The sequence below is a fragment of the Podarcis vaucheri genome (genome assembly GCF_965113315.1).
Source record: "Podarcis vaucheri genome assembly, chromosome: 12".
Lineage (NCBI taxonomy): Eukaryota > Metazoa > Chordata > Lepidosauria > Squamata > Lacertidae > Podarcis > Podarcis vaucheri.
The window spans coordinates 44,191,210-44,214,878 of record NC_138750.1 but is presented as its reverse complement, the minus strand read 5'-3'; the positions used below and the strand labels follow the sequence as shown (position 1 = coordinate 44,214,878).

The 23,669-nt window shown below is 38.4% G+C and overlaps 1 protein-coding gene across 1 annotated transcript in view; it reads left to right on the top strand.

The window, feature by feature from the left end:
- MPP7 (MAGUK p55 scaffold protein 7) overlaps nucleotides 1–23,669 on the top strand; it is a 74,032-nt gene that overhangs the window by 8,802 nt on the left and 41,561 nt on the right. Inside the window, exons 2-3 of the mRNA XM_082193795.1 lie at nucleotides 14,005–14,171; nucleotides 21,377–21,495. Of these exons, the coding sequence (XP_082049921.1) occupies nucleotides 14,135–14,171; nucleotides 21,377–21,495 (156 nt within the window). The 5' untranslated portion in view covers nucleotides 14,005–14,134. The remainder of the gene's footprint in view (nucleotides 1–14,004; nucleotides 14,172–21,376; nucleotides 21,496–23,669) is intronic.

The following is a 23,669-nucleotide window of genomic DNA, read 5'->3' as shown; positions in this document are numbered from 1 at the left end:
GACAGCACATATTATGTCTCATGTATTTTGTGTGATCTAGGTATTTTCCTTAGTGGTCTTGATGCTTATTTGATAAATCCCCATCCAATTTTGGATTGCAATGTAAAATGAGTTCAGCAACTTCACATAGTTATCCTTGGGTGTGCAGCAGATTTGGGATGGCCAAGGTATCCTGGATGTCTTGACACTTTTGCTGCTTCCTTCCAGAATTCTTGGGCCTTGAAGGACAAGAATGCTTTACCATGGGCTGATAATAGAAACACATGTCTTTTGCCTGAGGAAAACTATACTTAGGATATTCCAGAATTTTCTGAAGGGAACAGTTTTTAACCAGTTGCATTGCTAGGTTGCCTTTTACCAACTGTGACTGGTTCTACAGCTGCGACCACCCCTGGACTGGGAAAGTATTGCCACAGTAGTTCATGTGTTAGTTACTTCAAGACTGGATTTCTGAAAGGTGCTCCATGTGGAGCTTCCCTCACACTTGATCCAGAAGCTGCAGTTAGTGCAGAATGCTAACTAGGATAAGATGTGTGAATTGGGGTTTGCCCCGGTTCTTGATATGGTTAATGCAAACTATGATTAAGTTTGACATCTGAATTGAGTTTCTGATATAGCTCCTTTCATTTTATTGATTTCTGAAACAGCATGGCTACCTTCTATTTTGGTAATTTAATTCTGTTACTGTTATATATGGGTGCTAGATAAACATACATTGACATTCACAGTATGCATAATAAAATACAATAATTATGAAAATGTAACATGCTAATGAAAAACAGGATTAATAGGTAGAGCTAACAAAAAATCAAGTGATTTTTGTCTTTGCATTGGTATTGTTTTAGCAGTCAAGGCCACATTGCTTGAAACATTTTAATTTGTGGGAGATTTCTTCTGTTATATAGGCTGCACAGTGAATTAACAGTACCATCTGTATTTGACATGTGAAACCTTGTACTGTGGAGTGTTGGATTGGCCTATATTTCAGTTGGCACAGTCAAATGTGATGTGTGTCTTCTGTGTTGTAGCATAGTTCAGCTTATGCTAATTTTCTCTTGAATTTGATAGTAGTTATGATCATGTTCTGTCCTCTCAGTTGCTGTAGTCAAAGAAGTGTAAGTTGAACTGGTGCACAATGAAATAACAGGCAGCTCTGTTTATTCTTAGCTGTAAAATGCCCCTTACTAGAGAGAAAAGGGTTTATACAAGAAACAGCTACATAGTATTCTTTTGCCTTGAATTGTAAAGTTTTGATACTTTGTAAACTCTAGAAGGCTATATCATGAGGTGGAAAATTAATGAAAGCTTCAAGCTTTCTTTCTGCTCAACAGAATTTGGGCAATAAATATGTAGAGTCCTCATCTTACCAAGGCTTGTCATACTAAAATTCCTAAAGTGTGAATGAATGTTTAGCTACCAATTTAAAAGTCAATATGATAGTATTGCAGAAGCAGAATTAAGCTTTAGCTTGCTACTGGGAGATGTATGTTTTACTAAATACTTGTTGTTCCTTGTCTGACTGATATTTAGAACAGCATGTAGAGAATATTGTATCTCACTGATATTCTGCTTCAAGTTGGCAGCTGTAGGATGGCAATGAGCATAACCATGATTGGTCTGCTTTATACAGTATGGATATGGGTTAAATGTCTTTTGCAACATGTATAAGATTTATTTTAATCCTCTCTTAAGTCTCGAACTATTTCTTCCAATTTTTGTTGGAATGAAAATCTATGTTCTGATGCTCTCATTTTAAATAGGTTATTTGTGTTCTTTCACTTGTGTGGATTTTAACAGGCTGGATAACCTGCATGGTGCCTGCATGGATAACTTGTGGGCTACTTGCATGATATTAAGCAGTCGGGAAGATACAACAATTGTTGCTTCAGTTGCTTCTTCAAGCTACTGAAGAAATCTCTAATCTAAAACGAATATTCGGAGTTACAATAGTACTGTAGCCCTGTTGTAAGGAGAATGTGTCATTTGCTTGATACTGGTTGTTACTGATCTTATGCTAATGACTGTATGAATCTTGAGATGAGGAAGTTATAGGAACCATTTGTTTGGCTATTAGGGACCGTAATTGGAAGGACCTTGTCAGTATGCTGCACTTGGTAGTCTCTCTCTCCTCCCTGCTTCCCTGGTAAGGACTTCATACTGTGTCTCTAGTCAGAATACTTACCGTAGTTTTAGCTTGCTCTATGAAATGTTTTCACTTTCTGCTTGGACTCTTAAAGATAAATTATTTTACTTACTTGAAATCAGGACGCAAAGTTCCCTTTTCTGATGGTATTTCTCATTGCACTGGGAGCAGTGCAATGATAGTAGAAGTATTCTATTTAAATTGATTAAGAGCTATATGGGATTATAATAGTTCCATCCCAATCTGACCTCCATGCTACTCAAGTTGTTTAGTAATTCAACTGTTGACTGAAAAATGCTGGAATGGCTTTTTCCCCCTCTAGAGAATGGAGTGGGTGGTTTGTTTTCTCCACTGTTTTTTTCAGCAAGTGTCAACTGATGATAGATCCTTGGCAGCCTAGTTTCTCTCAAATAGCTATCTGCACATACAGCAAAGGTTTCTGTTGTATGCAAAGAAAAATGGTTGTCCTTCCTGTATTAATATGAGATCCTGCCTATAAAATCTTTCATCTTTCCCACTGCTGCATTTGTTGCCCACCCCAGCAATCCTGATCATGGCTAGATGCACCCTGCCAGGTTACTAGGCTGCCTCCATGGTTGCCACCTCTTGTCTCCTATTCCTTGAAGCAAATTTCCAGATTTCCCCCTTCCCAAAATCAATACTTTACAGGAGAGGGGGGGGAGAGAGTTGGCAACTGACTACTAGATAATTGAAATGCGTTGACAAGGACATTAAAGTTTTGAGAACATGGACATATACTCTTTTTACCCAGCTTTCAACATAAGGAATTTGTTTCTTGCCTCTGTCATTCTAACAAAAGGTCAAAATGGTTGCAGTGGAACAGCAAACTGAATTCTTACAGCATGATTGTAGATGGCATGTTGTACAATGATATTTTACAACTTGTTCAGTTGTAAGTTGACATTGCTATATATTTATAAAGCATACAAAATTATTTGAGGTTTGTTGGTAGGATTTTAAGATTATCAGCTTTGGTGTTAATGACATTTGAAGGCAAGACCTCCAGATAGCAAAAAGGAATTTAATAATGAAGTTCAGCCAAGTTGTAGTAAACTCTCAGTAACTGGACTAGTGCCAAATAAAAAGCAGAGATTAGAAAGTGAATACGTTAACAGTGCATAGCCTCTTCACTATAACCTTTAAGATGGTCCACCCACAGAGACTTACGGAATCCAAGGGACTTTGGAATGCTCTGCATGATTTCTCAGGAGCCAGAGCTGGCAATCCTCTTAAGGCCTTGCTTTCACTATGGAATGGCAATATGTGTCAGGGAGCTCCAAACTGTGAAACAGGTCTGGTGCCCCTTCTTGTGGTAGGATGTTTAAGAGGGTAGTGGCTATCCAGACAATCTGGGAGGAAATAGATTGTCTTACCCTATTCTGGTCTGGGCTCAGACCTGGTTTTGAAACAGAATCAGCCTTTATTGCTCTGATGAATGAACATTTTCAGTAGAGGGACGGGGAGTGTAACCCTCTGCTCTTGATCTCTCTGTAACTTTTATTGCTGTTGATCATAGTCTCCTCCTGGAGAGTATTTGTGAGTTGGTTGAACTGTGTTTTTTTTTTAGGGGGGCGGGTTGTGTAGCAGGATACCACAATGCTATTTAATATCTATATAGAGCTGCTTGGAGCAGTCATCAGAAGACTGGGGCATGGTGTCATCAGTATGCTAATGGCACCCATTTCTATTTCTCTGTTACAGAAGAATTAGGAAGCCTTACTGAATACAGTGGTGCCCCGCAAGATGAATGCCTCGCAAGACGAAAAACCTGCTAGACGAAAGGGTTTTCCGTTTTTTGATGCGCTTCGTAAGACGAATTTCCCTATGGGCTTGCTTTGCAAGACAAAAAAGTCTTGCGATTTTTTTCGCTTCCCCCCCTTTTTCTAAGCCGCTAATAGCCTTTAAGCCGCTAAGCCTTTAATAGCCGCTAAACCGCTAATAGCGCTAAGCCGCTAAGCCGCTAATAGGGTTGCTTCGCAAGACGAAAAAACTGCTAGACGAAGAGACTCGTGGAACGGATTATTTTCGTCTTGCGAGGCACCACTGTATGTCCTGCTCTCCTTGTGTCCTTAGTGCTATTTCTTTGCTCTCCTATCTTTTAAAGCTCCTTTTTAATCAGATCTGTGAGTGCTTTGTGATACTGACACACTGCATATAAACAGTCCAAGTTTTATGTGAAGCAAAGCTGAATCCTGTGACCTGGATAAATTATGCAAACGGGGGGAAATGCATAATTTACTTTGTAAAAATTACATAATGATGCAATATTGCTCAATGTTGGGTTTGCTTATCAAGGTTAGAGGAAAAGTAGGATTGTGGGTACTAAAGCCCCATGCCTAGTCCCTAGAAATCATGTTCAACTGCCCTTTCTGACTATGTATTACACACTCTTAAGCGCTAGAGTTGCATGTATATGCAAAACAGATTCTCAAGAACTGAATCATGTGCCCCAAACCATATTCTGTGTCCCCACGTGCAGAAGCTCTTGCCTTGAGTAATTGGGTCAGTTCCCATTGAAATTTATTTCTAGTAGCAATTATTTACATTTCTGGGAAATTCTGAGCATTGACTCTAAGCCTGCTAACAATAAGTCTGCTATAATGCTTCATGTTCCCTCTTTATTACCCTGTCCTGAAATAGTTCTGTCGCTAATACTGCAAAACACTCACTGAACACTAGTAAATGCCTGCATATACTTGTATAATGCCTTGTACTCCCTGATGCTCTTTGTTCCTCAGCAATCATGGCTGAAAGGTAACCATAAAAATATTATTTGTGTTAGTCTGCACACTTAAAAAATACTATTTTGTGTAAGGGTGACTTAGTAATTATTTTGACACTGTTTCATGTTTTGATTTCAAATATAGGAAGTGCATTACTGTTATGATGGGAGGACTGCATAATTGCTTTACTTCTGGTGTACCACAGTGATTAAGAAGTGAGAGCCAGGTAGTTCTTGATTGAGAGAGCATTTTCTCCACAAACTCATTGATGGCCTTTGACAAGCTGCTATGATCTTAGACTCAGTTCCCCATCTGTAATTTGAGGATAATACGGGGCTTTTAAAAGGTTTAAAATAGTAATAGTAGCTCCCCCACCATGTTTAGGTGTTTGGGGAATAGACTACTGGATTATGCATCCCAATTCTATTTTAATCCTTATTCATGATTCATTGTCATGTGTCCTGATATATTATTACCCAGTGTATCTGAAGCAGTGTGAATGCTAAAAGTCTAGCTGTTTTACACCATATTGAAGAGAATGTTGCTCTTGTTGCTCTTGTCTTCGCTTGTTTCCAAGTGGGAAAGGAGTTATGGTGTAGTGCTGCCTAATGTTGTTCATTGAGGCTAGTTTATACCTGATTTATGCTCTGAGTGCCTATGAATCATTTCTGAACGATCCTGTCTTGTCACAGCAAATTGAGGCTACTGTGCAGCTCCAGCATGACAGTGCTACATGCTCGGATTGGAACACTTCCTCTTAAGCAATCACCAGTTGTTACTTGGGATATTTGTTGGATATTTGTGTCCTGTTCAGCTGCGGTGAGAGACTGGTTGTGTGTAAAGAGTGGAGTGCAGGAGAAAGCTACCTGACCCACTCCAGGTGAGAGACAGGGAAGCATTTGTAACAGCTCAGGTAAGAGGTGAGGTGGTTTCTAGCTGGGATGGTTGTATCTCTTTATCACTGTGATTAGAGGTGGATTAAGGAATGCATGTGTCTGGGCCAGGGGGGTAGGGATGCCATTCCTGTGATGGTAGATAGGGGGAGGTATGGAGTTGGATGAAGGTATATGGGTGGAGGAATACTAGTTACACCAAAGTCCTTGCCCTTCTGCTGCACCCTCAGTATCTCAGAATCTGGAGATGCCAACCAGTCAACTCTCTGGGCTTGTGGCTTTGCTGCTGAATGCCAGGTCTCTCCAGAATAAAACACCTATTATCCATGATTTGATTGTGGATAAGGAGATTGATTTGGCAGGTTGTTTACGATGATACCATCCTGAACACCCTGAGCAGTCTGCATGGAGCTGCCCTTGAAGGTGACTTGGGAACTTCAATGGGTTCAAAATGCATTGGCCAGGTTACTGGCCTGGTTGACTTGAGAATTTAAATAGCCCCTGTTCTATTGGCTGCCTGTGTGTTTCAGAACTCACCCTATTTCTGTGACTAATGTGTTTTCAATACTGATTTTAAATTGACAAAGCCCATCCTGGGAGCTGCTGGTGAAGGACAGGTAATAAATTTATTATCATTATTACCAACAGCAACATCAACACCACCATTAGCAGCAGCATATGGCACAAAGGTTCAATTGGTTTTTGTGAATTGCACAATTAATTTTATTCCCCTCTATAGAGGACCAGTGGTTCATGATTTGCCCCCTCACTCAAGTCATTTGGTATGCAGAGAGAACATGCAGTCAGCCTGACTTTCACCAGACTGGGAGGCATTAAAGTGAGGGAGGCGTCAGTCTAATCAAGTGGATGTCTGAAGAGGCTCAACAAGTGCACACATTAATGCCCTTTTGATGTCAGGAAAAATCTCCTTAAAAACTTTCTGGCCTTGAATCTTCTAATTTTTAAAGAGTCTTTTAATATCTTTTATTATTTTAGTATTGTCTCTGCTGCTGCCAGTAGTTGGTTGGTTGGTTCACTCATCAATGTGATTAAGCATATTATAAAATTTGAGTTGTGATTACCATTGTTTGGCTTTTTGTGTCAGTCTGTCAGATTTATGTATTAGTCAGTTTTTTGTGAGAATTTATGTTAATGTTAATTGCAATAATATTATTGTATGTTGAAGTTATTGCTTAACTTGCATTGCTAGAGAACTTAGAAGCTAATAAATGGGCAAATCCTTATCTTCTGCTAGACATCCTGTTTTTAAGTGTCTCACAGTCTTGTGCAGGGTGGGAAAGTATGCCATTGCTGGAATTTGATTCCTTCATATTTTTCTTACACAACGATCTTTTAAATTGACCTCCCGGAGTGCTCTTTATTGGGGTCCTTGTCTCCACAAAGGTATTATCCTTCTTACATATGGACTGGGCACCATGCTCTGACTTGGACACCAAATTTCTTTGTTCATAAGCCATTTAGAATGTTAGAGGCTCTGAGATTGCCACCTTGGAATCTGGAGATTTATCTGTATAAGAGTTTTAGAGGTTCATGCCATTATTGAACAGTTTTCCCCAGTATGGGTTTCATCATTCCCCCACAAATTTGCTTAGTACATTACCTTGAAATCTTGGACACTTCTTTGAGACTGGCTTTCATTTGTGTAATCTTCATGACAAGCTGCCTTAAAGTCTATTGCACTATTTGTTTTTCATCTTCCCACTGTGCTAGGACTTAAATATTTGGCTGAGGTAACCAGTCAACTTGCTACAGGCACAGTGGATCATGGTGCCAGTCAGATGTCACCTGTGATTGTGAGGACTTGCTATCCGAGACAGGCTTTAGAGAAATACAGCTTTATGTGCGAATGTGTTTAGGGAATTATGCTTCTCACAGAGTGTGGGCCCCCTCTTCTGGCCAAAAGAAACTACTGCTAAAATAGACCACTAGGGCATGACATTTACATTTCTCTCTACAGTACTTCAGTTCTTTGATATTTTTAACAGTATGTAAGATCCTATTTTCCATATTCAGTCTAGAGCATGGGGGTGAGCGGATGGCCTAATGAAAACAACTCAAATAAATGCTCATCTAAATTCAATTAGCCTTTGCAGTGTTGTTATCAAGTATCCAGGCTCTGGAGTTTACGAACACTACTGAGCTCATTTTAATGCAGGTTATCAACATGTGTGTATGGGGTATGTGTGTTGTGATATCCTAGTGACTAAACCCTTTAAAGTGGTATATCTACACAGATTATATATTGAATCTCCATTGAGAAACAAGGAATTACACTGCTTATAGCTTATAGCAGAGAGGAAAATTTCTGTGTATAATTATTTGTTTTCTTTATTCAAAAGCAAGATATAATGTATATATAGGGCTGGGAATGTCTGTTGCCAGAAATCCCAGAGAACTGATCCCAATCAGTGTAAGCAATACCAAGATAGAGGGACCCTTGAACTCTTTCAGTAAAAGGTGTTTAGTGCTTTTGTGGTTCAGGAATGTGGTGCGCTCCCCCATTGCTATTGTCTGCTTAGAATATGATGGTGGCAAGAAAAAAAGTCCCATTCATACAAAATCAGTCTAGAAGAAAATGTAAAACTACTGGAATTTCTGCTTCAGGTGACCAGAGTCAAATTTTAAATATTTATTAATAACAGTAGGAGTTACAAGTGTAAGCCAAATTTAAGCAACATTTTTTTTAAAAGAAAGCTTATATGCTTTATTTTAAGAAAGTCTACTAAATGGGGAGCGGGAGGTTGCATACTTGGATTGCTCCCCTCACCCTCATAGTACTATTTTCTCTTATGAAATGTATACTGTGACTATACAGGATATGCAGGAGCTCCAAGTTAATGTTTGCATTTCCTGGCTTTTTGTTATTTCAGCAAAATGAACAATGCTGTATTGAAACCATTATGGACTTAGAAAAATTATTGTGCTGAATTAGATTTTCCTATTTTAGTAGGAAACTATATTATAAAAATTTTATGCTCTCAAATAGAAAAGGAGCAGAACTAAACACAAATGGAGCTTTTTGCCTTTCCATGAGTGTTTAAGCTCCCAGAACGGAATTGGGTCAGTAGCTCTGTGACCATGCTTAATACTTTTGGCTCTGAACCTGTAGACGTAAGGAAATATTCTGTTTCTGCATGAACAGGATGCTATTCACCACTTCTCTTGTTGAATTAATTCATGAAAAAGGCTTCAGCTTCAAATGAGCACTCTTGCTAAATTGTTAGACCTAATATAATTTTGCTTTCATATCAATTTAAAAGCATTCAAAGCGCTCTCTGTGAAATATATAGATATAGCATTTGAAATGACTAAATCAATTTTCGGTTTCATTCCCTCAAAATAAAAAACCCCTCAGAAAATGTATAAATTTAACAACGTAATTTAACAACGTAAATTTTAAATGTCCTGTGGTGGAATTTAAATACTTGTGTCTCTGGGATTGTGTTAACAGACTCTGTTAATCTCTCTGGTAGTACATAGAGTAAATTGTAAAATATGCATTGTGCCAAACTGTCCTCGCTTAAAACATATTGGAATTTGGAGGGTTCAAGTGAAATAGGGGGCAGTGTGAGTTTTCCAGAAGTTTTTCCTATGAAGCCCTAGACTTGAGGGTGATCTTATTTAGCATGTTTAGCTTACTTGTTTTTAGTAAAACAAAACTAAATACCTTGGCAAGCTTGCCTAATATTTATTTGTAATTGGCACACACTCATTCTTAATGAACTTACAAAACAGAAAAATTTCCACCCCATGTCATTTACTGAAGGGGAAGAAAAGTGTGAAAACAAGCATTTTAGAACTTGATTTCTGTTTTCACCACTTAGTAAAACATTAAGTGTTGCAGTTTTAAGTAGATGTTTGCTTTAGGCTTTTATCTTTGATTTGGGATTTTAGACTTTCTCAAATAGAAGTAAGAATCATGTTTTGTAGCTTTGTTAAGGTGAGGTAAATTTTGTGTGTCTGTCTTGGAAGTTGGATCCGCAAAGGTCAAACTTTATCAGTTTTCTGATATGGAAATATAAAAGAATAAATTCCATCCTAATAAATAATTGTGACAATGGGAAATTCTAATAAATGGCTTTTCAAGCTTTGTTTCCCAGGTGCAGTTCAAGTACAGATTTATACATTTTAGAAGTGGGGAATAGTTTGAATACCATAAGTGGGACTTGTGTGGTAATTTTTGCTGCATCAAAATCTAGGCGCCCCGGATGACACATATAATAAGAACCTTTTGGCTCAGTTGAAAGACCCATCTAGTTCAGCATACTATTCTCATAGTAGCCAACCAGATGCCTGTTGGAAGCCCTTAAGCAGGACGTGAGTGTACTAGCATTCTCCTATTTGTGATCCATAGCAATTGATGTTTCAGGGGCATGGTGTCTGTGGTACTGGAGGTAGTTCACAGCAGTTGACAGGAAGAACTGAGAACAATGTATCTTTTCCCTGCTTGTTTGTAATGTATAAATCAGCTGTTGTCTTCAAGCACAGCTGTGTTCTGGAGCAGATTTTATATTTAATACCAGTTTAAAATTGTAGGAAAAGCTGACAAAAACTGTTCATATTTACGGATGTGTGTAAAATTTCCACATTTCCCAAAGTTGTTCTGTACTTAGAGCAAACTACTGTACTTTTCTGTGTATAAGACTATTTTTTTTACTCCAAAATCATGTTCAAAATTAGGGGTCGTCTTATACATGTGTAGCTTATTGTGGGGACATGGGATTGGTTGCTGCCGTGAGTTGGAGATTGTTATTGGTGGCTGCGGCAAGGGCTGGTGTTGATTGGCTGTTGCTGCGGCAATTGGACGGGCGATGTGCACTTTTTTTCCAGCGATGGGACAGAGGATAGGTTGCTTTGGCGATGAATGCGAGCAGCATTGTCGGTCTGGCGGGTGAGCGATTTATTGCATTCCCCCCTAAGAAAAGCCCAACAACTCTGCCCCCCCCATAGCTCAACAGTTCTGGGCAGTCCTCCCCCCAAAAAAACTCAATAACTTTGGGGAATCTCCCCCCTTTCTTAATTTTGAGTCCCCCAAAATAGGGGGCACGTTATACACGGAAAAGTGTGGTAATTCTGAAATGTCCTATAACGTACTAGAGTTACAAAATACAGCAGGGGAAAACAAGACTAGTCGCTTTCAAACATGCCCTAAAAAGTCTTTTGTGATTGACAAGAAAAGACTTGCTGTTGTGTAGGAAAGCAGTATAAACTTCTCAAAGAGATGTAATTTTGCCCCAGTAATTCAGTGCTGTGATTACTTTTGTGGTCTTGTATGCGTGTTATGTGCTGTGTGAAACAGCTTGCATGACTGAAGTAAACAAATATCCTGTTCATATTCTAAAATTTCACTAATGTTCCCAAAATGATAGTAGCATAGTTAATAGAAGGCCTGAGCATTAGGTTCTGAAGTCAAATTTCAGCTTATCTGTGATTAGTCTCTCATTGGTGATATGGGGATAATGTTGACATACATATTGCTAGAGCTGTTGCAAGGATTTCTGAGAAGACATATGAAATACCTGTGTGAAAAATATGTAGGAAGTGTGCTATATACATTCTAATATAGAAGCTCACGTGTTGTAGCAAGAGCAGCTGTTGTTTATTGTAGAGGAATAATTGTACTTGGTATATTATAGATTGGCTTCTTTAAGGTACATTGCCACTTTCTGATGTTGCCTTTTCTTAAGCTACCAAACATGTGTTTTATTTTTTGAAGAAGGGAATGAAGGGTCCTTATTGTGTCATTAGATATTGTGAATCAAAGCCACTGCACCATTCCACATAACCACTAGATGTCACAAGTATTACAGGAGCCTGAGAGGTTACTAAGGGCCTGGTGGAAATTCAACATGTCACTGAACTTCACATATTTCACTGTTTCCACATGGTAGTTGCCAGAAGAATCTGATACAGTGTGATATAGAAGCAAGGTACAACTGGAATAATGAAATTTCAAAAAATGAGCCTTTTTAAAGGGCTGGTTCTAACAGTCCTATTGGGCATTGTAAATGCCTCAGGTGCACTTGATACTCCTTTTACGTTCCTGGCTTTTGCTTGTGTTTTTATGGAAAGATGGATTGAACTTCAATTTAAGAATATTCGGTAATCCCTCTCAGGACATACTATAACAGCTGGTATTTCTGTGTTGCAGCAAATCGATTCCATGCAGCAGACAGCAGTACTTATAGCTGGATTCTGACACAAAATTACAAAGCATTTTGAAACAAATTTAGCCAAAGCAAACATCACTGAAAAAATGTAACTTAATTTACAAGTTTTGGAGAAAAGAATCTTGTTTCATTCCAACAAAATATTAAGCTTTTAACTGGTAAAGATTTCACCAGGTCATTTATTTTCACTAATATATACATAGAGATTCTGAGGGGAATAACTTCATACCACACAACCCTTTAGAATAAGGGTTTTTGAAAGTTAATATCAAGGAATTTAACCACAATAAAGAAAAAAATGAGGAATGGCATCCTCACTTGTTAATATTAAGTGTTTTATATATTTATTAAGGCTTTGGTCTTTAAACTTAAGTATCTGCAATCACAATTAGTATTTTGCAACCTAGGTGTTTATTAATATAGATAATGCACTTTTGCTGTAGGTTCAATGAATATGCCTAAAAAACTAGTGGATGAACAAATAAAGAATATTTTTAAAAGACGTGGTTGGCTTCAATAACTAGTTTGATTCTGCGATAGCTTTGTGACTCTCTAGGCCCAGATCTTAAAATTTTATTTTCCAGCTTTGACTTGTGCATGTTACACTTGCACCAAGACAAACTGAATTGATGCTTTTCAAAACTTGTACAGTGTGTCCTTGGCCTGGCATCAAGTGCCTTAAAAAAAATTAAAAATCTGTGTGTAGATATTCTGCCTTCTTCTGTTTTAAGACTGTGTAAATAGAGTTGTGCCAGAACACAATAACCGCAATGCAGTGCAGAGTTATATAGGCCCATAGATTTATCCCCAAACGGCCCATTTATCTATTGAATATTAATAATCAAACTCTCTGCAAAAATATCCTATGAAACATTTGAACTTCTATCTTGGATATAACCCAGTTTTCTGTCTAACAATTTTGTAGGCTGTCAAACAAGCCTGTTAAAGAGCTGACTTTAATTATGTGAAAACAAACAAATAAATGGTGCTTTAGAATGAGCTTGAAATGAAGTTATTTCTTGCCAGCAGTAAATGATGGGTTTTAATTATATTTCTTTGATTACTTTTCAGTAATCTTTTAGCATGTGATCATTTGTATATTAAAACATGTTTGCCTCTAGTTCCATTAATAGGAATGACAAAAATGATTAAAAACTTAAAATAAATGTTGCAGTTATCTTAAGCTATTATAGTGGACACAAAAATACATTTGAATATATCCATGGAAAAAGCTAAAGTCACTCTACGTTTATTACATTTTTTACAAGTTAAAATTAACTCTCTTTCCTTCATCCTCTCCACTTGAGGACACTACTTGTTATGCCAGTCTTAATGCAGGGGTGTGATAATAATTGTGGCTTAATATTCAACATGATAATTCTACAGAGAAGTGATCATTCAGCATGTGGTAGAAGCACACAAGAATCCTAATAACAAAAAATTCATTAAGTTAAAATTTTACAATTTCATATCTGTATTTCTGGAGTGAGTATACATTGGAATGGTTGAGATCCATACCATAGGGATGACTGTTAGGATGGTTATAGATATTTGTATTAGTGGAAAGTACTCAAATTGTAAAAGAAACAAAACAAAAACAACCACACCAAAACATTTCTAATTGGCAAATGCTCAGTCTCCAGGTTTCTTTTGGAAATGGGTTTTTAGACATATTTTGCTTTAATAGACTATATTGGAAGTTGTTTTTGAAATGCTGTGGAATTCGAAAAGCAGTTTTGTATGCAGGGGGTGAGGATGTCAGTTGCTCATAGTAAAATAAATAAATAAATAATCTGCCAGGTTAGCACACGTCCCTTACACCAGCCCAAGCAACTGTTTGGTTTGTGGCTGTAACTTACACATAGTTTAGATTAAAGGAAACCCCATCTGGATAGTACATATTATTTTTAAGATCCTAAAATAACGTAGTATGAAGAAATAGTTTTTAAGTTGCTAAAGTAGGTTAGATATACATTGGCAAATTACAGCAACTTATAATTCTAATAATTATTTGTTATGTTTCTGTTCTTTCCAGGATTGCTATGAAATTGCCTCAATCTCGTAGAAAACTCAGCTGCATGTAATTGAACTGAAACTTTCTACCTCCTTCTGGCTCCAGCGCTGTTCTAGTGTGTGTCCTTGTTGCAGCTCACAGACTAAACCATGCCAGCTTTATCAACTGGATCTGGAGGTGACACAGGTAGATAAGTCCTGGGGTTGCTAATTTTCTGCAGTTTGTTAGATTTTACATTATGTGTAGATAGGGATATATTGTCCTGCTCCATCTACAACGGCACATAAAAAATTGTGTGTGACTTGTACTGGCATCCCACCACTTGCATGTTTGTGCACATATGCATAGTGCTTTCCCACACATCCTGCTTCCTGCTGGCCCCAGAGATTCAATTCTACTTGTGGATATTTTTGGATACAGTATTTTTGGTATGGATTAAAGAGAGAGCAGCAGAGAGGGTGTTTAAGGGATGTTTAGAGGGTGCTCCCCACTTTATGCATTTTTTCTTATGCATGCAGGGGCCCGTAATAAGTGGGGAGTTGCCTCTACTATAATATAGTAGGGAATGTACATTCAAATAAACATGTTGAAGACAAATGCATGCTAGTGGACAACATCCATACTTGGATGCTATTTTAGATGCATATCCAATCCACGCCTGTAATTCCCAATCCAAGAAGTTATATGTTTATATTGTTTCCTGCTTGGCAGGGGGTTGGACTCGATGGCCCTTGTGGTCTCTTCCAACTCTATGATTCTATGATTCTATGATATGCACAGGCAGACGCAAACTCCAACCTGTGGATCTCTTTTCCGGGGTTTGTATATGCTTTTAGGGGACTAACATAAGCTTTGTTGCAAATTAAAGAACTATGACTTGTATAACTATAGTAAAGGGAAACTGATGTTTAATAGTTTCAGAGATCAATAATTGCAGCAGGTTTTATAATCAGGTTTTATTGTAGTTTCTTTAACAACTGCATTTTACCTCCTTCACAAGGATATCAAGAATGTGTTTGTTATATGCTGAAATTTCTCTATAAGGTAGCAAACGAATGTACATACCCTTAGTTTTGATTCTGCTAGCACAGTACAATTTCTCTGTTGTTTAATTTTAGAAAAGCAAACTTTTAGACAAAACCTGAAGAATTTGCTTGATTCCTTGCTGTATTACCACTCTGTGGCAATTGAAACTGGAATCTTTGCTTTACCTTCCTGCAAATGCTGTTAGTTATTCAAAGTGTAGAGACTCCTAAAATGATAAGGACCTTCCTAAGGTTCTCTGAAGTGAGTGTTATAAATTGGATTTGTGCCTAACATTCTTAGACTGACTTCTTGAGAGCAGCTCATGGCAAAAAAGAAAGAAATACTTTTCTTGCACAGCTAACCAATAGAACACAACTCCAGTTGCTATTCTTTTGAGGTAACATGATACTAGGCAAGAAGAGCCTTGTTAATTTGAATGAAGAAGGGTTGGCTATTCTTGAACTCCCTCACAATGTTACTGTAATATTGCCAAGCTGCTGTTGGCATACAAATCTTGACTGTATGCAAAAAACCATGATTTAAAAAACTATGAACAGTAATGTACTCATTTTAAAAATATCATTATTGTTCATTTCTAAAGTAATGACAGTTTTCATGTGTGTATTGTTGTAATACCTTCTGTGGGTAGTATTGTTAAAAATTGATTATACAATCTTTACCATTGCATGTAGTAATCAGTTTTTTAATTTACTTGGTTACTAATTGTCCATTATGTGCATAAACATATGTGATATTTTTACATATATACAATCGCTAAAATAGCTAAGTGAGTGAACCTTTTTCAGGTACTTGATACTGATCTTTAATTGCATTGTACAGTAGCAAAAGTACAGTGTGGAGCCAGTGTGGTGTAGTGGTTAAGAGCGGTAGTCTCGTAATCTGGTGAACTGGGTTCGCGTCTCCGCTCTTCTACATGCAGCTGCTGGGTGACCTTGGGCTACTCACACTTCTCTGAAGTCTCTCAGCCCCACTCACCTCACAGAGTGTTTGTTGTGGGGGAAGAGAAAGGAGAATGTTAGCAGCTTTGAGACTCCTTAGGGTAGTGATAAAGCAGGATATCAAATCCAAACTCTTCTTCTTCTTCTTCAACAAACGTCAGGATGCAGGTATCTTTGTTACTGAGTATTTAGTTCCGTATAACAAAATGTTATCTGATCCTTTTACAGAACTGTGAAATAATTTTTTGCTGTGAAAAATGTAAGCCTGTTAGAAATATCAATGAACAGTAATGATTATTCTACTTTTGTCAAAGTGGAAAAATTAAAGACTGGTGTGTTCTATTTTATTAATACAGTAAAATTTTACAGTGTTGTTCTGGGCTTAGGTGTATGTTCTTTAGTGTTTATTACCCCTTAGTTACAATAAAATATTGAAGTTGTAGCTTGGCATTATGGTTCAGAATTCTGATGTAGTAAATTACTTAACAAATGAAAGTAAATGGACATCCATTTGTCCTAATATTGATTTTAAAAATATCTCTGACAAGATTAGTTCTTTCTTGTAATATGTAAGAGTGATGGAACGCAGTGACCATATTTTTTTATCATTTAGTCCTACTTTATAGCTTCCACAGACTTGTTCTAATAATGAAGCTATGAAGGATATGACAAGAATGGTGATATTAAATTTCTCTAGACTAACAGTAAATTTTTCCACTCTGATGTCAAGAATGTTGAGCATCTGGACTCTGAGAGTGAGTAGTTTACCACGTGAGCACTTTCCCCAATTTCTTAGCCATTTATTCTTCTCCTAGGAACTAACTGTCTTATGTAGAAAATAATAGTAACGGAAACTGCTCTCTAGAATTGGAAAAAGTTGTGTGCTGTTCATTTTCCATTATTTGTAAAAATTATTTTATTACATTTTTCAGGTCTTTTAAAAATAAAATCACTGTTATGACAATGTATCCATGTATTCAATAAGATTAATAAAGTTTAGGAAAGCAGTACCACGGATGTACTGTAGACACTGTTTACAAGTCCATGCTACAATAATTGTTACTAGATTTTTATCCTCAGGGGCCTCCTTTAAGGCAGTTTACCTTGTGAAACTACTTCCATGAACAACCTATAGTTTTGGAATCATTCATTCCATCCACCTCTCAGAAGTCTTCCAAAGACTTTTGGATCAGGCATTGTTAGGAATGTTGGATTGATCTAAATATCAGTCCCAGATAAAGTAGGCTTTCATTCATGGAAAAACTATGTAATAGGTTTTGAACTTGTAATTCTGTTAACTGAGCTTCATGAACAAAGTGCTGTATAAATCGAAACCTGGATTAAAAATGCATACCACGACCCTGCTCTTCAATCAGATGGCCAGGTGTTTCAAATAAGCAGTCACTATATATAAACATATATACATAATAAACTTTGAACAAGTAAGGTGAAACTTCGCCTGTGTATAATTCAACTACAAGTGTAATAGCTGGGAAATCCTCTTCCATACCCCATTTCCAACTAGTGTTTTCAAAGATTTTCCTCAGGCCTGGAGACAAGGGAGATGCAGCTCAACTTAAGTGCAAGTGAAGATGGGTGTAATAATATTATTATTTCTTTCTTAATCTTCACTATTTTTAAAGCTCAGGTGTTAAAGGCCGGGGTAAATAGCTGCATCTTCAGCATGTGATGGAAATCACATAATGAAGGTGCTAGATGCACCTCTGTGGGAGGGAATTCCACAATTTATAGGCTGCCACAGAGATTGCCCTCTCCTGGACAACCCCCTTGAACTTTGGAGGGCAGTAAACCACCAAGACGCGGGTGGCGCTGTGGGTAAAAGCCTCAGCGCCTAGGGCTTGCCGATCGAAAGGTCGGCGGTTCGAATCCCCGTGGCGGGGTGCGCTCCCGTTGTTCGGTCCCAGCGCCTGCCAACCTAGCAGTTCGAAAGCACCCTCGGGTGCAAGTAGATAAATAGGGACCGCTTACTAGCGGGAAGGTAAACGGCGTTTCCGTGTGCGGCTCTGGCTCGCCAGAGCAGCGATGTCACGCTGGCCACGTGACCCGGAAGTGTCTCCGGACAGCGCTGGCCCCCGGCCTCTTGAGTGAGATGGGTGCACAACCCCAGAGTCTGTCAAGACTGGCCCGTACGGGCAGGGGTACCTTTACCTTTTAAACCACCAAGAAGGCCTCCTCTACTTCTCTTAACACTTGGTGATCGCCTTTCCAATATTTGGTGCCTGAACAAAGCACTTAGTTTTCCTCATGTATTAGAAATTGGCAGTTCAGTTAGAAGACCAAGATGAAGTTAGTATATGTGAAAGTTTTATCATTTTGAATCTAAAATAGTACTAGTCTAGTATGAACCGATATTTCAGAATGATGGCCAGTTATATAGGTTGTAAAATATTCAAGGGCTTCATTTTTACACGTGCGTGTTCACGCACATGCACACACACACACACACACACACACACACACACACAAAATGTTCAATAAGTTCCTTAGTAGCAATGAATGGATGCCAAATGAAAATGCAATATTAAGCAGAATTGGCAGTTTCAAAGTTTTTAGCTTTGTTTACTAAATACAGTGGTACCTCGGGTTACATACGCTTCAGGTTACATACGCTCCAGGTTACAGACTTCGTTAACCCAGAAATATTACCTTGGGTTAAGAACTTTGCTTCAGGATGAGAACAGAAATTGTGCAGCGACGGCACAGCGGCAGCAGGAGGCCCCATTAGCTAAAGTGGTGCTTCAGGTTAAGAACAGTTTCAGGTTAAGAACAGACCTCCAGAATGAATTAAGTACTTAACCTGAGGTACCACTGTACAGGTAACATGGGGGTGGGGGGAGGTAAAATCAGTGAAAATCGCATTCAATAGATCAACATTTCTTCAGAGAACTGTGTAATTCCTTTTTGAGAACATCTCTAATAACAAACAAGCTTCCCTGATCATTTTGTGCAATGTTCAGCTGCAGCATGGTGTTTGGGTATCTTCTAGAATGCATTTTTCAGTCATGTAGGGCAGCAATGATGTCCAACAGGCCTAGCATATGCACTTTCTGAGTTAACTATGTACATAAGAACATGCCCCAATATTTTCAAAACACAGCAGTTCCAGAGGAGATAAGGCAATGGGTAAAACATGCCTGAAAGTTCAAAAACTGCTCCTGTAGCTATTTCAGTCTGCTTTTGAGCTGTAGCCGTCCACATGGTGGGGCGATGCCAGTGCTGCTGTAGCTGATATGAATGGAGCTGCAGAGATTATGCAGACACACTAGCAAGAGTGCTGTGTGAACTCCTCTGGTGTATCTGTGCAGCCCTTACCTTCTATAGTTCTACCCTGTTAAGTTAAGCTGCAGCAACAATGGTTTGGGGAAAGCGACTCTAGGCTTCACCACACCAGCTGCTGCTTTTTGAGCAAGGACAGTGCATGTGCAAAGCTATTGAAAACCTGCCACCATCTTGCCTTAAGTGACCACCAAAAATCTCTTTACTTTTTCTCTTAACTCTACTAATCTTTTGTGATGAAGACTCTGGGTCATATTAAGTATAAAAACAAATCAGTGAGAAATGGAAATGGGACTATCCAACAATATTGTTTTAAATAAATGGTTATAATTTTCTACTTACTGTGGAATCCCAAATTGTTGGTTTTTAGAAGTGTTGGGCTAATTTTTCATTCACTTTCTATTCCTGTTTCAGCAGCATAATTTCTCTCTTACAGTCCCTTTTTGATAAAGTGTTTAATATTTACATTAAATCTCTTCTTTAAAAATGGGGTGGAAAGACTATGTACCATATTCATGTTGATAAATGTTCAGTTAGCCTCTACTGTATATAAATCTTATAAACTAGGTGCTTTGCTTCTGTTAATCCAACTACTGAACCAAGCCTTTAACTTGTGATCTCTCTGTGTGAGTACAGCCCCTGATACAAGGTGTTGTTTTGTGTAAGTTCAGTGCTTTTTATACTAGGAAAAATTGTAGTGATTTTAGTGTTACCCTGTTTTTATGTTTAAGAAATACTATAAATGAGAGTAGGTATAAAATAAAGCAAGATTTGAAATATGAACATTGCCTCCCAAAAGCCCATAGAAAATGATGTCTGGAAAGAATGTTTTTTTCCAGCATACTTTAAGTAATGCCAGGAAAGAGGGGAAAACATTAAATCAGTCCCCCAAGGTGCTGTATTTAATTTTAGAAGAGGCATCCGATGCCTCCAAAGATCATGCAGTAGCAGTGACTTAAAATATGAGAACGAAGGATATAATCATTACATTGATAGATTACTAAGTAGCTTTACAGAATATGCTTGAATGGAAATTATTTTGGAAAGCTGTTCTTGTGATGCAACAGCCCTTGGTCTGATCATAAACATTTTTACTCAGAAAAGTTCAGCGAAGCTTACTTCCTAGGAAGTCTAGTCAGGATTGCAGCAATAGAATAAAAATCATAGTAGTGTCATACAATGGTGGGTTAGCCAGGAGGTTATAAGTGTTTGCAAAGACTATGGCATGGAGAGACTTGTGTCGTCTTAACCCCCCCCCCAAAAAAAAATCCCACTGGAAAAACTAAACATATGCTATGGATTGATACCTGATCATGCTAGGTTACCTCCTCTGGGAAGGCTGCTGCAAGTCATGTTGCTATGTTTCTTGGACAGCAGCATGATGGATGGTTTTATGCTGTATGCTACTGTGAAAACACTGTGCTACTGTCTGCCCCTGGGAAATTGCTCTGAGATGTGCCACAAATAACTGGGAGCAGCCATTGCTTTAATCCCCGTGGAGAAGCCTGGATAAATCCTATGCATGCACTCTCTCTTTAACAAAATATAACTTAATCGTACAAGGATTTTGCTCAAAGAATTGACTGCTGAATAGCTAGCAATGAAGTATTCATTTTCTGTGCATCTATTACACCCAAGATCTTTTTTTTTTAAAAAAAGCAATGTATTGGTGAGAAGTATTTAGAGAAACCACAAACTCTTTTTAATGGACCACCCTATCCATTTTCTGTTCTTATAAGGATGTTTTTCCTATTCATGACTCATTTCACTCTAACATCAAGGGAAATGGAATAACGATTAAGCAAAGGAATGCATGTGTTTCTGGGTTTTGTCCCTTTCCAAAAAGCTTTATGAATTCTTGGTACAGTGTTAAGTAAATATATTGCTATAGAAGCTTTAGCAACTGTTAATAAAGTAAAAAGTACCCTGTTAGTAACTACTTTTTAAACCAAACTTCTGTTTCTGGTTCGTTAATGTTTTGCTGGCTACTTCCAATCCCACTACTTGCTTAATATAAAATGGTGTAGGCTGCAAGGTACACAGGAGGGTTAAGTCAAATTAATGAGATCACCCTTAGCTTTCACTTTGTGTTTTATTTTCACTTTATAGGCTTGTATGAGCTGCTGGCTTCATTGCCAGCCCAGCTGCAGCCACATGTGGACAGCCAGGAAGACCTGACCTTCCTCTGGGATATGTTTGGTGAAAAAAGCCTTCATTCACTGGTAAAGGTAAACCACACTTAAATGTTCATTCTTTTGTAGAAGCGCTTATGGAAAAACATTTTGAGCAGCCTCTAGTAAACCAGGAATCAAACTGTTTCTTTGTGAAAACAAAACAGCCTTGTTTCAACTCAGTGCTTCTGTGAGGGGTGGAAGTTGTTAAAAGGATTCTACCCAAAATACAGAGATGATTTCATTTAATAGTGATGTTTTGGCAGTATACACTAATGTAACAAACATATGATGTTTGCCCTTGTTTAGAATGAGGTAGCACGAAATAGTAGCAGGAAATCTGAGACTCCTTCATGGTCAACATTCAAGGCCTGGAGTTTAGCTTAAACAAACAAATGTTCACAGCAAAAATTAGACGGGATATATTTTTGAGGTAAAAGATGGCAACAGTTCAGTAGCCACATTAATTTAAAATAATTTCCTTTAACAAAGTCAACTGAAATTCTAGTAAGACTCTTTAATTGGCTTGCATCCATTGAAAATTGTGTTCAGCATATAAATATATTCAAGTAGATCATGATAAAATAAACTTGGTAGAGTAATTCATGGATGTGTCCAGAGAAAAATGGTAAATATTCATGTATATAGTACTTGCTAATTTACAAAATACTTTTACAGTTTTAATGTCCATCATTGCAATCATGCCACTAGTATTACGATTTCACAGAGAGCTAACATTAAAAGCCACTTGCAAAAGGCAAGTCCTATAATTTGAACTTGTAATACATTGTTGGCTGGGCCTCTGGGTAAGAGAGGAGAGACTGTATGGGAAAGTGGGAAGTACACTGGCTTCCCATTCCAGGAATAAAAGGTTCCTTTCCCAGAGGAAAGGAAAAGGCTTTTATTGAACTCTGTTGCAGTCCCTTAACACATTTGTGGCTGCATTCCCGCCAAAAGAAATGTGCCCATAATCATTTGCAACATCACAAAAATAGGGTGTACTTGGCTTCTGAATCACTACTCGGGTTTTTAGCCTTTGGGTTATTTTACATATGTAGCTGCTTCTCCAAGTTATGGAGATGTCTAGGAGCATTTTCCTCCAACTTCTCTTGGTTGGATGACTCAACCCTATTTTCATCACTTAGAGTGGGGGTAGCCATCATAGAGCTTTCCAGGTATTGTTGGACTCCAACTTCTATCTGCCCTGCTCAGCATGGCCAATAGTCAAGGATAATGAGAGCTGTAGTCTATCAATGTCAAGGGGGCACAAGGCTGGCTATCCCTGACCTAAGGCTAGACTGGGAATGGGGAACTTGTGGCCCTCAGTATGTTAGAATCTAATTGCATTTGGAGGGCCACAGAATCTCCCAACTAGACAGATATAATACAAGATATAATACATAGTGTAATGTGTATGGGTTGCTCGTGCGTAAGTTGCCGCCTCTCCAGGCTTTGTTGCCTTGCTTAGCCTTTCAGTCTGGGCAGCCCTTCACTTCGTGGCTGCCTCAGTCGCCAGCAGAATCCATCAGTGGGCGTTTCTTAAATCTTTTCCAACATAAAAGTTGTTTGACACCCAGTCTCCTACTTTCTCTGCGCGGAAGTCTTCTGCACAGGGTGGGCGTGGGTAGCGGAGGACCCGTGCTCTCCCCGCTGGTGTCCGGTGAAGAGTCCTGGAGCCCTCTCGCTGATTCCCCCATCAGGCCCTCTATATCCCTGGTGTTGCGCTGATTTGCTTCCCCATCTGCGGAGCTGCCTCTCTCCCTGCTGGGCCCTTCTCCAGCATCATTTGAGAGCCTTCCCTCCACCTCTAGCTCCGATGTCAGTTCCCTGACACATAGATACATATCAGGCTTACATATGAGGCTTACCTGGAAGATAATTGAAAACCTTAGCTTATACAAACTTTGATGGTTGCTTGCTTTGATTGGAGCATCATGCTGAGAGTCCATGGATTTGTCTAATCCTTTTAAAAATCCTCCTTTGCACCAAACTAGATGACATAAAATGACTAGTTGCAAATGTAAGATTTGGGGGAATGATTTCTTTAAGGACCACAGGAAGGGAGGAGAGATTAAACTCCCTGCTCACTGCCTCCCGTGATCCTAATAATATCAGACATCTTCCCATGGCTGCTATTTACATTTAAAACAGGTGCATTTAATGCAAAGGTGTAGTTAGCATCTTTGTATTTGCATGTCTAGATTGACTCTAATCCCAGGATATAACCCAAT